At 51.5% G+C, this 15131-nt stretch overlaps 1 protein-coding gene and 1 long non-coding RNA gene across 3 annotated transcripts in view; both read left to right on the top strand.

Moving 5' to 3' along the window:
- LOC138745768 (endophilin-B1-like) overlaps positions 1 to 978 on the top strand; it is a 57517-nt gene extending 56539 nt beyond the window's left edge. For both annotated transcript variants that reach the window (XR_011346496.1, XM_069903070.1), the window contains exon 6: positions 563 to 978. Coding sequence is in view for 1 of the 2 variants with exons in the window: in XM_069903070.1 (XP_069759171.1) it covers positions 563 to 621 (59 nt within the window). In the remaining variant the exon portion in view is untranslated. The remainder of the gene's footprint in view (positions 1 to 562) is intronic.
- Positions 979 to 9779: 8801 nt separating this feature from the next.
- Positions 9780 to 14411, top strand: LOC138745373 (uncharacterized). The gene is made up of 3 exons (XR_011346226.1): positions 9780 to 10034; positions 10702 to 10779; positions 13918 to 14411. It is a non-coding gene; the product is annotated as an uncharacterized lncRNA (long non-coding RNA).
- The last annotated feature ends 720 nt before the right edge of the window (positions 14412 to 15131 follow it).

Genomic DNA, 15131 nt, shown 5'->3' with positions numbered 1-15131 from the left:
ACCACACTTGGAATATTGTGTGCATTCCTGGGGCGAGAATACCAGTGGACGTCTAAATAAGATGAGATGAGGGAACTTTAGACAAGATGTGAGGGGGATATTTTGTTGACACAGAATGTAGTGGGTGGCTGGAATGCATTGCCAGGGGTAGTAGTGGAGGCTGGTCCAAAAAAGGCATGAAAAAGATTTTAATTTCGGGACAGAAATAAAAGAAAAGCAGAAGGTACTGGTGAGAGGGAGGGAAGAGTAATATTGTTGTGGAGTACGTTCAGATGGGTCAGATGAAGGGACTTGACTGATTCATCCATGATTTGTCCAGCATCTTGCTGCCATGTCGTGGTGAACCAGGGTGTTGCCTGATGGAGACATGGTACTCTGAGCTCTGCAGATATAGATTGTGTTTTTCTCCATAACACACTTCCTCAGGTAAAGCAGAGGAAGGGAAAGGCCCTAGTCTGCAGGGTTAGGGAGGGGGGTGATGGGGGAAGAGTTGGGGCCCTCCAAAGTCATCGTGATCAGGCCTCGAAGACGGCATCTCTATCACTCGTATTTCTCTTCCCAGGAGAAGGAGCGATCTCAGAGACAAGACACGAGTCCAGAAGAACATTGCAGCCCAGCTGAACAGAGGACGGACAACATCATGATGGCCTCAACCCCTCCCCTTCTCCCTCTGGCCCTGCCAACTCCATTCCCCACTTCTTCCATATCCCTTCACCCACTTCCCCCACCCATTTCTCCCCTACCTCTCCTCCATTCCAACCCCCTCCCACTCACCTTCCCCTTCACCTACCCTCACACCTATGCCCTAAACTCAGCCCTCCTCCCTTCACCTCCCCTTCCCCTCTCCTTTGCCCCTCCCCTTCTCCTCCTACCCTTCCCCTCCTTCCATTCCCCTCCCCTTCCTACCCCTAACTTAGGGGAAGGAGGGATAGGGGAAGGGGGTAGGAGAAAGGAGGTAGTGAGAGGGTAGGGGTAGGTAATGGGGTAGTGGTAGGGGGTGCAGGTATGGGGTAGGATTAGGGGAAGGGGGTAGGTGTAGAGGATAGGGGTAGGGTTTAGGTTAGGGTTGGGGAAGGTGGGTAGAATTAAGATAAGGATCAGGGACGGGTAGAGGTACAGTTAGGTTTAGGGTTAGGAGATGTGGGCTCGGGTTAGGTCGAGGTTTAGGGTTAGGTTTAGAGTTCGGGGAAGTGGGCTTGTGATATGTTTAGGGGAAGTGGGTAGGAGTAGGAGGTAGAGGTGGGGTGTGAGTTGGGGTTTGGGGAAGGTGGGTAGGATTAGGGTTGGGTTTAGAGGACACCATAGGGATAGGGTTAGGGGACAGAGTAGAAATAAGAGTTAGGGTTGGGGACGTGGTGTAGTATTTAAGGGTATTGGTAGTGTTAACGTTAAGGATAGAGTTTGTTAGGGTTTAGGGTTAGGTTGGGGAGGGGAGCGGGGGATTGGAGCAGGGCACGGGAAATGGGGCGGTGATGGGGGAGGGGAATGGGCATGGGAATGAGGAGGGGTACGGTGTAGAGTAAATGGGAGATGAATGGAGGAAGGCATCGCTACCCCATCCCCTCCCCACCCCTTCCCCCACATTATCCCTGCCTCCTCTCCTCCTTCCAGAGGAAGCCGGGCCTCATACAGGCCAGAACCTCCCTGTAATTTCAGAGCCTCCGTTTCAGGAAGTGCCTTCGACGCTTGCCGCTGGACAGACATCTTGTCTCTTGATTCATTCTATACCACTGATATTAAATTTAAAAATGGTTTGGTCTTTTAAAGCTTGAACTCAAAAGGCTGGTCCAGATAGACAACACAGAAACAGGCCCTTAGGCCCCACTCTCCTGCTGGCTGTGCTGTTGTAATCAGTCCATATTCCTCTCCACCTTTTCATTCTTAGCTCCCATCCAGCTCATGTTGCCTTGTCAATCTCACGGTCTGTGGGAAGAAGCTATTTTCCTCCCTGGCTTCTCTGCTTTTATTCCTCCATATCTCCTTCCTGATGGCAGGGGGACAAAGATGCTCTTTGCTGGATATCTGGGAGTCTATTTACAGAGCCCATGCCTGCAAAAAATTCAGGGGTCCTTTGCCTTGAGGTTCCACCCATGTTGCCTCTCCCTCAGCACTCTCTCGTCAGAACACAACTGCACCTTCCTTCCCCTCCTCTATCAGGTCTCAGTATCCCCCTGACAATTCCAGTCAGCTGCTATGTCTACACCCTGCCCCACCTGCTATCGAATGACCTGCATCCTCCTTCCCCGTTGGTTTCCTCCTGTTATCAAGCATCAGAATGGACCCCACCCTGTTGAAACTACCCGTATTCTCACTGATCTCTCTGCACCACTGCCCTCCATCCAGGGGTCTTGGTTGTCTTGTGGTGATGGTGGAGAACAAAGTACCAACTCAAGGAGATGGGGGGCAGTAAGGAGACCCCCAGTTCCAGGAGACAGGGAGAACCACAGAGATGACCAACTCTGTCAATCTGGTAGAACCTGGTCATCAGGTGCAAGGAGCTCTCGGCTACTGCTGCACGTCAGGCAGGTGTGGCCCATCCCCACACCTCCACCCTGTCAATTCCCAAAACACATTTCCTATTCATGTGGGGGTCCAAAATGGATAGAGTCTGGAGGACCATGTACATCGTCAATCAATGGGGGTATAACCCTAACCAGCATGGTTATTGTGTATGGCTGTGCTTGGAAACAAAGTGCAAGGGCACCAAAAGCCGCTATGTGCTGAAGTTCTACCTGGCTCAGGTGTTGCGAAAGATTGGTCTGGCACTGATGCCACACAATGTCCTAGTCAGCAGGACTTTGCCCCATCACCTTCATGGGAAAGGTTGCATAGACAAACACTGTTGACCACAGGGCCATCAGGCAGTGGTCAGCATGGAATTCCTGCTGACACAGAGACTAGGACTTGATGAGATACTGTGGGGTGGTCCCCTGAGCAGAGGATCCAGAGACAGACATCCAGAACTGCTGGAAGACAAGAATCTCAGTGAAAGATGCCCTTTGGTCTGCCTGAAACCCAGATAAGAGAAGCAAACACTAGAAGCCCAAAGCAAAGGGAGGAAGGTTTAGGGGCAATATCAGGGGTACTTGTTTTTACACAGAGTTGTGGGTGCCAGGAATGTCTTGCCAGGTGTGGTGATGAAGGCTGAAATATTAGCGGCATTTAAGGGCTTCTTGGACACATGAATGAAGGAAACATAGAAGATAGGAGCAGGAGTAGGTCATTCGACCCTTCGAGCCTGCTCCGCCATTCAACGAGATCATGGCTGATCTTAAAGTTCAGTACCGCATCCCCACCTTCTCTCCGTAACCTTTAATATCCTTATACTGAAGAAATAGATCTAATTCCCTCTTAAATAAATTTAATGAACCTGCCTCTACTGCCCTCTGTGGCAATGAATTCCACAGATTCACCACCCTCTGGGTAAAGAAATTCCTCCTCCTCTTGGTCCTAAATGGTTTGCCTATTATCCTTAAACCATGGCTCCGGGTTCTGGACTCCCCCACCATTGGAAACATCCCATCTGCATCCATTCTGTCCAGTCCTGCCAGAATTTTATGTCTCTATGAGATTCCCTCTCAATCTTCTAAACTCCAGCGAGTACAATCCCAATTTGCGCAATCTTTCCTCATAAGTCATTCCTGCCATTCCAGGTATCAGCCTGGTGAATCACCTCTGCACTCCCTCCATTGCAAGAATGGAGGGTTATGAAGGAGGAAGGGTCTAGTTTTTATTTTGCTTGGAATTGATAGGTCAGCACAACATCGAGGTCCGAAGGGCATAACTGTTCGACGTTAACCTGCTGGTCTTTTAGCACACGGAGATGTGCGTGAGGGAACGCTGCCCACCGGCCTATTCCAGGTTGCTGAGAGATGCACTGAGGCTTGGTGCAGCCAACACGAGGGCGCTGTGGGGAAGGACTCTAATCCTCCGGGTCTTGAGGGGTGGAGACTAAGGGGAACCCCTTCAACCACAGAGTGCAGGGAGTAACCACGAGGTGTCAAAGTGGTGGAATGATGTTAAACAGAGAACGTGTGCAGTGAAGGGAATATAGGCATGCAACACGAGGATGAGAAAAGACATGGAACAGTTGTCCTCTTGGTCAATAATTTTAGAATAAAGTTAATTTTGGGGTGAAAAAGAGAAAAGCCCGAACTCATTTAACTTTGTTTCATGAGATACATTCTCCAATCCAGGAAAGCTCCTCTGTACCCGTTCAAATTGAACCCGAGGAAACTGTGTTCATGGTGGAAACCTCTGCAAACACACAACCGGACCTACGCACAGAGAGACAAATGATACACGTGCAGTCCCTCCCAAAAAAGAAATAAATTCTGTTGAATCAAGAGCAGAGTCATGGAGTCTTTGTCTGAGCCGGTCATCCATCATTCTCCATTCTCACTGCTCGCAGGAAGAATCTGTTTCTGGGCCTGGTGCTACTGGCTCCGATATTCCTCGACCTCTTTCCTGATGAGAAGAGCTGCCAAATGCTGTGGGCAGGTGGAAGGGATCCTCGACGACATTGACAATAAACCTGGTTTATCCCATTGATATTTGGGGTGGGTGGGTTGGGGGTGAGAGTCCCCATGATCCTATCTGCCACTCGTGGTCCTGCCGATAATTAAAAAAAAATATTTATATACTTAAATCCACAACAAATTCACACAATTAATAATAATGCTCATCTAATGTGTGGCATCTATAAAAGAAAGAATTAAGAAACCACCTCCCACCTTCATCCCCAATATCCTAACCTCTCCCCTTCTCGCCTCAACAGAAGTGTCTGTTACTTTAAAGTTTCATTGAATAAACGGAGGCCTTCAGGTGAAAGGGAGTGTCAGGGTTTCATGTAAATATCCACACCCACCCTTGGTAAATATGGGCTCCATATTCTTCTGACATATCGAGTTGGAGTGGCCTGTTAACCGAGACACGAGTCACTACACTAGAGAGCCGACAAACACGCTGACAGCGCAGACCCCGTTGGGGCCAATGCCCTTCATCCCAGGGGATGACCCACATCTTGGGAATCAATGAGCAACGGGAGGATCGCCTTCCAACCGGAGGCTGGAGCTGCCTGTTCAAGCAACTTATCTTCCACTTCCACTTCTTGGGTGCATGTCATTCTTTCCAGACTTCGCGGGAGCGCGCCTGCTACAGTGGTGACCTCAGCAGGACCCAGCCCTTCAATTGGATGTGAAGATCACGGTCCAGGCGGCGCTTCAGATGGTTTGGTTGAAGCTGTCAACGTTCTGGATGTCGCAGCCACGCGTGGGGTTCAAACAGGTCAAGGACCAGTTCCACCTCCAAGAGATCACCGCTGATGACATCCATTACTCCTCCATGATGTTCTTGCTCATCAGGACATGGCAGCAAGGCTCATTGACTTCCGACATCAGCCTCCCGAGCAAGGCAAATAGGATGCCCTCAAGGAGCTCTTTACCCGCACCTTCAGGCCACGCCTTTATCCTCCACCTCATTCTGTTCCTGCTCTCACTGTCGCATGGCCCAGACAGTCATCCCAACATGACTCCCTTCATGCTATTTCTTTTCAGCTCTCACCAAACGCCCTGGACCCACTTTTCAGGAACTCTTCCCTCTATGTCATTGGTATCTCCATGTACCACAACCTCTGGCCCACTTTAGGATGTCTTGGACACCAGCAGCAACACCCCAGATACTGGCACCAGGGAGGCACCACCTGGAAAAGGTCCAGGGTCCTAGTCCAACAGTCCTTTTCCTGAGAATCCAGGCAGCATTGAAATATCAATGGTTGCTCAAAGCAAAATCCTCATTGCGGTGCCCACCAACAAGTTGAGGCACAAAGGTTTGTGGGTCTTTTGGGTTACTGGTGCCAAAATATTCCCCATCTCACCCTGCCCCTCCATCTACTGTACAATGTTGCCCAGAAAAAAAAACTCTCCGCTTCATTGATGACCTGAACAACAAATGGCTTCTTTAATGGCAAAACACGCTGTTGAACACCACTGCCACTGACCACAAGTATCCCCAACCCCTCAAAAGTGGAAGACACTTTGAATGACTTGTCTCTGCCATGAAGACAATGGCCAAGTGGAGCGTCAAGCAAAAGAGGCAAGGTCGCCGAGACCCACACAGCTTCTGGTTCAATTCCCTCCTGGAAGCTGCCTCCCGCGACTCCCCATCTGAGTGTCAGATGCTCGCCTGCTCACCACAGAGAACCAGATGGCAGCAGAGACAGTCACACTCCAGCCACACCTCCCCAACATGTGATGGGTTAAATCTGCGGATGCCACTCACAGCGGACCGAAGAAGTGGTACATGGCAGACCACACAGAGACCGGGATCGAAGGCCTGAGCCACTTGCAAGAACAAATCATGTCCTGCCCGAAGGTGACAGCCTCCCACCTGAATGACCCCGAGAAGAGCTTGGCACCATGGCCTGGGGCAAACCGTTCAACACCCTCGATGCTGGACAGCAGAGAAAAAGCTTGGTTTACTGACGGCTCCGGCTGGTGGAGGTGCGAAAAACAGTGGTGTAAGGTGGGAGCGCTCCAGCCCACCACAGATAAAGTACTGACACAAGAGGGTGAGGTGGAGGGGAGAGCCAACTGTCCAAGCTGGCAGCTGTGGCACTGATCCGAAAAGGGACAACCAGGCGGGCCCAGGAGCCTCTTTTCCGATCAGTGCAACTGGATTTCTGGGCTGTGCCAAACAGGACGTCAGTGTGGATGGGTCGGCGTCAGGAGACAGGGAGGCAGATCCATGGCTGCCTGCTCTGAGGACAACAGCACTGGCAGATCTTCTGAGAGGTGGAACAACAAAAGAATAGTCAGGGTCCACCACGTGGATGGACACACCTCCAGGAAAACCGCTGAAGCTGACGCGATGCCACTGTGGACTGAGCTGCTCAAATATGCTCTGCCACTTTTTTCCCCAAGCAGAGAGACCCCGGAGCCTTGGCAGCATTGGTGCATCATAAATGTGGGCATATGGGGGCACTATGATGGACAGAGGATCTGGGGGTCTCATGATGTTGCAAGAACTGTGATGGCCAAATGCCCTATTTGTCAGCAATTAAAACCAAGGGCCGCATTCGCTGGGGTTCGGGAGCTGGCCAAGTCTGATAAATTGACCATATCAGGCCTCTCCCCTGCCAAAATAAAAAGTGATATGTTCTCACGATGGTCAGCACATACTCAGATGTCCTGCCAGCGGGCCGACCAAGCACCATTTTAGCGTGCTCCATATGTGGAATACCCTATCGGATAACGTCCGACCAGCAATGGGTGGTGATGCCAAGTATTTGGGGCCACCTGCATATCCCCTACCACCCACAGGCATCCAAGATCAATGAGTGAATGAATGACCTGTTCAAGGTATCATATGTGACAAGTTGATTGTCAAGTCTTCTATCCACGAGTGGTTGCAAGTGTATCGATTAATCCGGCGAGTTTGTGTCTGTATGTGTCTTTTACTCCTCATGCGACTTCACTACATGTGTCAATAAAAGACAACTGTGTTCAAATTCGCCACCCTTGGGACCCCTCGAATCAGTTTCACACACATAATAATTGGTGCAGTGAGCAGGGTCCTTCGAGTTCCGACTGAACACAGCTGCAGTGGAGATGCTTTGGAATTGGGGCAGGAAATCGAGTGCAGGCAGGGAGAACAAGATCTGCGGGTGGACTGACGAGAGTGCAGGGTTCGGGAGCTTGGCAAGCATGCTGGCGGACCACGGCAAACTGGTAGACTGGTCCAAGCTCCTGGATCCACATCTTGAGAAAATAGGTCACCACGTGTGGTCCCACTTCAAGAAGTCGGGGTTCCCAAAATCTAAGGGGAATCAGAGGGTGCCTTTTGGCTGCCAGTGTTTCTCCTGAGAAACCAATGTGAGATCATAGAAAGGAAAGATTTGCAGAGGGCCCAGGAAAATAAGGAGATAAAGGTGGTCCAGCAGTGCTGCTCTGCACTGCAGGAGCCAGCACAGACTCCCCCAACCTGAGCCACTGATGTCGAGATGAGAGGGACAGAGGAAGCCAACAGACATGCCAATCAAGGTCTGACTCCTCCCCCACACTCCCAGTGAGTGAGTTTGTACTGGCCATGGAGCGATTAGCCGAGGCCATTTGCCAGGATTCAGGCATTAAAGGTTTCAGAACAGGCCAGGAAGAGCATGAAATCAATTTATTTTCAGAAGTTGTTCTGATATATCTGACAGACCCAACACACTCATTGCCCAAGTTGTGCTCCTCCCTGGAGGACTATGGGGACATCTCTGGGTATAAGTTCTTTTGGGATATGTGCAAAATCATGTCACTTAGGAAGGGGGATTAGAGCCAATGTCAAGAAAATAGTCAACAAATGTGGCGGCAAAATGGGATCAAATATCTAGGAGTTAGAATAGATAACAACGAGTAATTTAGACCAGCTGAATTATTCTCCCCTTGCTTGGGGAAATTGAGGAGGATTTAAATGGTTGGATGTCCCTACCCATTACACTAGTGGTGTCACAGAGAGGGGAGGTGTCACAGAGGGGGGAGATGATGACACAGAGGGGGTGATGATGTCACTGCATGGGGCAGCCATAGCTGAGTCGTGTCATGGCACAGCAACACGAGAAAGATGCCTCTCCTGGAAGGGGATTCTGGTCCACGTGTCGGAGTAGGACGCTGTCTCATCCCAGGGACCCTCTGATCAACAGGGTTGTGTTTGGAAGCACCCTGCACCCATGGGTGAGATAAAGAGCCTGTTACAGGCTCCCCTACTGGGACAGAGACTCCTCTGGCACGATCCTTTACCCAGTGTGGGCGGAGAGAATGGAGGCTACATTTAATCCCCTCTCCCCATCCTGAGTGCAGGGCACTTTATGAGGCAGCTGGAGGGGACTGGGGAGGGGAGAACAATGGCATGTGAGGGGATAAAGGGATGGGGTCTGTAGGACAGGAGGGGAGAACAAAGGAACGGGGTAGCACCACAGGCTAATGTCAAGGGAGTTTGGATCAGAGATAGGGGACATAGGGTTGAGCTGGGGGGATGGGGTGCGAGGGGACGGAAAGCACTGGGGAAACCATGGGGGTGGTGTTGGGTGGGGGATGAGAGTGTGGTAGAGGATTCGGGGCAGGGGAGAGTGTGAGGTGTCTGAGGGAGAAGAGAAGTTGCGAGGGGGATGGAAGGCAGACCTTTCAACAGAAATGGGACAGAGCTCCCCCTCCACATGGAATGGGATCTGTCCACTGAGAGACACGACCGCTCCTCCACCCGCCACGCCCCCCCCCCCCCGTGGTTACAAGATCCCTTCCACCCTTGCATACACCCCCACACACCCCCAACCGGGATAGGATTCTTTCCCCCAGTGGACCTGGATCAAGGTGCTAGAAAGTGTTTCTGCTGCGGCAGACCCAACAGAGTTGAGCGATGAAGCGTGGGGCTCTCTCCGCACCACCTGCTCCCTCAGGCGACGAGGTCTCGCTTGCATCAAGGAAGATCACGGTGTTGCTGAGCTTCTGGGAATGTGGAGGGCTTCTGCTAAACCCGTGGTAGGGTTCAGAGTGGTTCATCTCCCCGGGACGTGCTGAAGGTCAAGGATGACCCGATCCTCTCATGGAGGGAGGGTTGTAAATAAAGTGAACGGCTGCGGAACTGGCCTCAGTCTGAGGAGAGTGATCAAAGAGGGACCTGGGGTGGCAATATTTCTACTGAGAGGCTGGAACGAACCACCAGAGGATCAATTCTGACATTTTGGAGACCCTTGGAAGGGAGGTAGAGGGAGGGGTAGAGACTAACTCGGACAACAAGGCTGGGCTGGGATAAATGACCTGTTGTGTACCCTCTGGGTGTGTAAATGCTGATGCTTCTGCCCCAGAGGACATGGCAATAAGGCCACAACAGAGGTGGCCACACCGTGTCATGGACCCAACGTCCCCAAGGTGGTGTCCTGCACAGATGTTAAAATCATCGACAATGGATCTTTCGGTGTGGTGTACCAGGCAAGGCTGGTGGACTCCGGAGAGCTGATTGCCATCAAGAAGATCTTGCAAGACAAGAGATTCAAGGTGAGGGGGAGGAGCAGTTGTGTGGAAATGAAAAACCCTGATATTTAAATTTAGGGCCTACAGCACGTTCACAGGCCCTTGCGACACATGAGCCCGTTTCACACAATTACACCCAATTGACAAACAACACCCCAAACACATTTTTGAAGGGGGGTGGAAAGAGGAGCATCTGACAGAGACCAAAGCAGCCATGGGGTTTGGAAACAGAGAAAGTCACACAAACCCACAACAGCAGCCCCCCTCCCCACACACAACCCCCCACCCCACACACACACACACACACACACACACACACACACACACACACACACACACACACACACACACACACACACACACACACACACACACACACACACACACACACACACACACCTGGCAAATATCAAAGATTTTCTGCAAATTCATTGTTTAGTAGAAGCTGGGAAAACAATCATAAAAACTGAAATGATACTTCATTGAACCCCCTGACGAGTCCCCACTCCAGCGACACGAAAAGTCCCCCCCACTGACTCTCGAAAAGTCCCCCACTTCGGCCTCCCTTGGAGTTCCCCACCTCTGACCTCTTGACAAATCTCCTCCCCGCCTCCCCCCTCAACTTGGACAAGTTGCCCCTCAGGGCCCCGACCCATCGCCCAGCCTTGCTGATGTTCTTCTCTCGCCATAGAACCGCAAACTGCAGATCGTGCGAAAGTTGGATCACACCATCATTGTCCCTCTTCTCAACTTCTCCTCTGTAGTCAAGGTAAGATCCACCTGCACCCACCCCACCCTCACTCTGATGCATATCATTTGCTGCTACCTTCCCCATTCCTTCAATCGATCTGTCTCGCTGCAGCCTCTCTGTTGCCTCCATCCTGCCCCTCTGACCAGTGCTGACTCTTTGACGTTGGCTGCCCTGCTCCTCACCCATTAACTCATGACCTCTTGCCATTTCAACTCCAGACAGCAGCAGCCAAGACCACAAGACAAGGTCGCCAAATTCGGCCACTCAGCCCCTCCAGTCTGTTTCCCCAATTCATTTCACGAATGTACTTTCCCCCATAACTCACTTTTGGCACCTTTTGGTGCGCTTCCAAATCAACGCCTGCTCTGAATCGTCCCAACAACTCAGCCTCCACATGTTCGACCCCAGCCAACACCCGGCTGCAAACATTTCTCATCTCGAAACGTCAATGGTTTTTCTCCCCCGGTGAATCCTTGCCTCACGAGGGAGGGCGGTCAGAGCTGCACATTTTGTGCAGTCTCACCAGAAGCCGAATGATGGGGCAGCGGACGGGTCCATTACGGCCTGTTGACGCTCTGCTCGCTGAGCCGTTGGATTCATGCCATGTTGTGTTGAGCAGTGGGGGCATCAGGTCTACAGAGAGCAGGAGGGGCTGGCACTCCTGTTGGGAGAGGCACGGGGTTTTTGAGGGTAAATCCAGCTGACATGTTTGTATTGTGTCCAAGAGGAAGAGCAGGTTTATTTGAATCTGGGTCTGGACTATGTTCCCAAGACGGTTCACTGCATGGTCCAGCACTTCAACAAGGCCAAGCAGCCCATTCCCATGATCTACATCAAGGTGGTTGTGGGTCTGGGTGGTCAAGTTGTCCACTGGGGCAAGCTTGGATGGTGGGGTTGGAGGATATGAAGGAGTTTACTGGCTGAGTCTCGCTGGGGACTGGATATCGATGAAGGGTGCATGAGGGTCTCAATGGGTATTGGTGAGGAGAGAAAGGGTAGTGAGGGGAGAGGGGTGGAGAGGATGATGAGGATGGATGTTGATTGGCAGGGAGGGGCCCTTCACCCACCTCCCCTTACCCTCAGGATCCAGACCCGGCCAGTGTGGAGGCAGAGTGGGTCATGTTATATCGTTGTGTTGCCAGATGTTCATGTACCAGCTGTAGCAGAGCATGGCCTACTTCCATCCTCAGGGGGTTTTCCATTGAGACATCAAGCCCCAGAAGATGCTGGTAGATCCCGAGATGGCCTTCTTATTGCTCCTTTATTTCGGCAGGTAGATCCACCCATGTCTGTCCGTTCACCACCTCAACGCCATCCTGATCCCTCTCCACAACACGGCCTTGTCCCCTCCCCACCAGCTCTCACCCCTCCCCCACCAGCTCTCTCCCCTCCTCCCTCTCCCAACTTGCCCCTTCCACAGCTTAATAACTTATTCTAAATAAGATTGTGGGGGCCTTAGATGGAATGAACAGCCAGAAACCTTTCCTAAAGTGTCAGGTGCAAATCTCAGAGAGCATCCGCTTCAGGTGAGGGGAGATTTTTTTTATGCAGAGAGTTGTGAGAGCTTTGAATGCGTCACCAGAGAAAGTGGTAGCGGTTGGTAGAATAGGTACATATAAAAGTCTCTGAGACGAGCATGTGGATGTAAGGGAACAGAATTTTTACATGATAGAGGAATTTGGGGATATGGCGAGAAGGCAGGGTAGGTCGAGTTTGGTCATAAATTAGATCAGCCATGATCATATTGAATGGCGGAGCAGGCTCGATAGGCCATTTTTGTCCTATTCCTGTTCCCACTTCCTATGTTCCTATGGGTGTGGTACAGGTAAAGGTTGTGGAGAACATTTACAAAGGTCAGTACAGCCTTTGTGGGCCAAAGGGCCTGTACTGGGCAGCAATGCTTGATGTTCTAATGGATGCGGAAGCTCTGGGAAGGGGTAAGGGAGGGACTCGCCAGAAAGTCTGCAGATTCTGGGGCCGAGGGCAATGCCCAAACATGCTGGGGAAACTCATGGATAGTTTTGTGAGGAGCAGGTCCTGCTTCACGAGTCAAATTGAGTTTTTAGAGGAGGTGTCAAAGGAGATAGATGAAGGTCAAGGTCTGTATGTGCTGCACGAGGATTTTAGTAAGGTGCTTGACAAGATCCCCACGGAGGCCTCATTCAGAATGTCTGGAGGCATGGGATCCATGGAGCCTTGGCTGTGTGGATTCAGAATTGGCTTGTCTGCAGTAAACAGAGGGTAGTAGTAGATGGAACAATGACTAGTGGCTCTCCAAAGGGATCTGCTCTGGGACCCCTGCTCTTTGTGATTTTTATGAATGATGATGGGAGTGGAAGGGTGGGTACGTCAGGGGATCACACAGAGGTAGAGATGTTGTAGACAGTGTAGAAGGTTGTCATAGGTCATCCAGTTTGCAGAGAAGTGACAGATGGAGTTCAATCCTGTAAATCAGATGTACTTAAATAAGCAACTGGTCCAGGTTTATTTCCAGAGTAATTTTCAAGGGCACGAATAACAGTTATTCCAAAGAAGGTTGGAGCCCCATTAAAAGTAGCTTCATATAGACCAATATCTTCATTGAATGCGGATTACAAGAATGTGTGGGCAGAGCACTTGGTTAATGGCAGGATTATGAACAGTGTGCAGGACAGAGAAATATTTAGATCCTGCTCCATATATCACTCAAGGTTGCTGTGCAAATTGAGAGGGAGTTTAAGATGGTGTATTGTGTGCTGGCCTTCAGGAGCCAGGGGATTGAGTTCAAAAACCGAGAGGTATCGTTGCAGATGTATAAAATTCTCGTCAGACCACACTTGGAATATTGTGTGCATTCCTGGGGCGAGAATACCAGAGGACGTCTAAATAAGGTGAGCTGAGGGAAATTTAGGCAAGACGTGAGGGGTACATTTTATACACACAGAATGTAGTGGGTGGCTGGAATGCATTGTCGGGGTAGTAGCGGAGGCTTGTCCAAAAAAGGCATGAAAAGGATTTTAATATGGACAGGAATTCAAGAAAAATGGAGAGTACTGGTGTGAGGGAGGGGAGGGTTCAGGGGTAGGGAGGATGATGGGGGAAGTGTTGGGACCCTCCAAAGTCATTGTGTTCAGGCCTCAGAGACAGTATCTCTATCACTCGTATTTCTCTTCCCAGGAGAAGGAGCGATCTCAGAGACAAGACACGAGTCCAGAAGAACCTCGCATCCCAGCTGAACAGAGGACGGACAACATCATGATGGCCTGAACCCCTCCCCGTCGTATCCCTCTGGCCCTGCCAACCCCATTCCCTGCCTCTTCCATGTCCCTTCACCCACTTCCCCTCTTCTCCTCTACCCCTCCTCCATCCCAACCCCCTCCCGCTCATCTTCCCCTTCCCCTGCCCTCACACCTATGCCCTAACCCCAGCCCTCCACTCTTCACCTCCCTCTTCCCCTCCGCCCTTCCCTTCCCCTTTCCCCCTCCCCTTCCCCTCCCCCATCCCCTCCCCTAACCCTCCCCCTTCCCCTCCCTTTCTCCTCCTCCCCTTCCCCTCCCTCTTCCCTTTCCCCTTCCTACCCCTAACCTAGGGGAAGGAGGGGGAGGGGAAGGGGGTAGGAGAAAGGGGGTAGTGGAAGGGGGTAAGGGTAGGGGTTGTGGTAAGGGGCAGGGTAGGGGGTAGTGGTAGGGGGTGCGGGGATGGGGAAGGGGTAGGGTTAGGGGAAGGGGGTAGGTTGTAAGGGATAGGGTAGGGGGTAGTTGTAGGGGGTGTGGGTATGGGGAAGGTGTAGGAGGTATGGTTAGGGGAATGGGATAGTTGTAGGGGGTGCGGGTATGGGGAAGGGGTAGGAGGGAGGGTTAGGGGAAGGAGGTAGGTTGTAAGGGATAGGGATAGGGTTTAGTTTAGGGTTGGGGAAGTTGGGTAGAGTTAGGGTTAGTGTTAGGAGACATGGGGTAGGGCTATATCTTGGTTTATGGTTAGGTCTATAGTTCGGGGAAGTGGGCTTGTGTTAGGTATAGGGGAAGGGGGTAGGAGCAGGGGGGTAGAGGAGGAGTGAGGTTTGGGGTTAGGGGATGGTGGGTAGCATTAGGGTTGGGGTTAGGGGGTGGCATAGGCGTAGGAATAAAGTTAGGGTTAGTGGATGGGGTGGGGGTAGAGTTAGGGGACGTGGAGTGGTGGTAGGGGGTATCGGTAGTGTTAAGGTTAGGTTTAGGATTTTGTTAGGGGTTAGGGTTAGGAGTAGGAGGAAGGGAAGGGGGAGGGGAATGGGGGAGGCGAGCGGGGGACGGGAACTGGGGACTGGAAGGGGGAGGGGATGTGGGAGGGGAACGGGCAGTGGAAAGGGGAGGGGAACGGGGTAGAGGAAAGGGGAGGTGAACGGTGGACGGCAT

Source organism: Narcine bancroftii, chromosome 11 (assembly GCF_036971445.1).
Source record: "Narcine bancroftii isolate sNarBan1 chromosome 11, sNarBan1.hap1, whole genome shotgun sequence".
NCBI classification, from domain to species: Eukaryota; Metazoa; Chordata; class Chondrichthyes; order Torpediniformes; family Narcinidae; genus Narcine; species Narcine bancroftii.
Note: the sequence above shows the minus strand (reverse complement) of the source record. Positions and strands in the feature narration are given on the sequence as shown.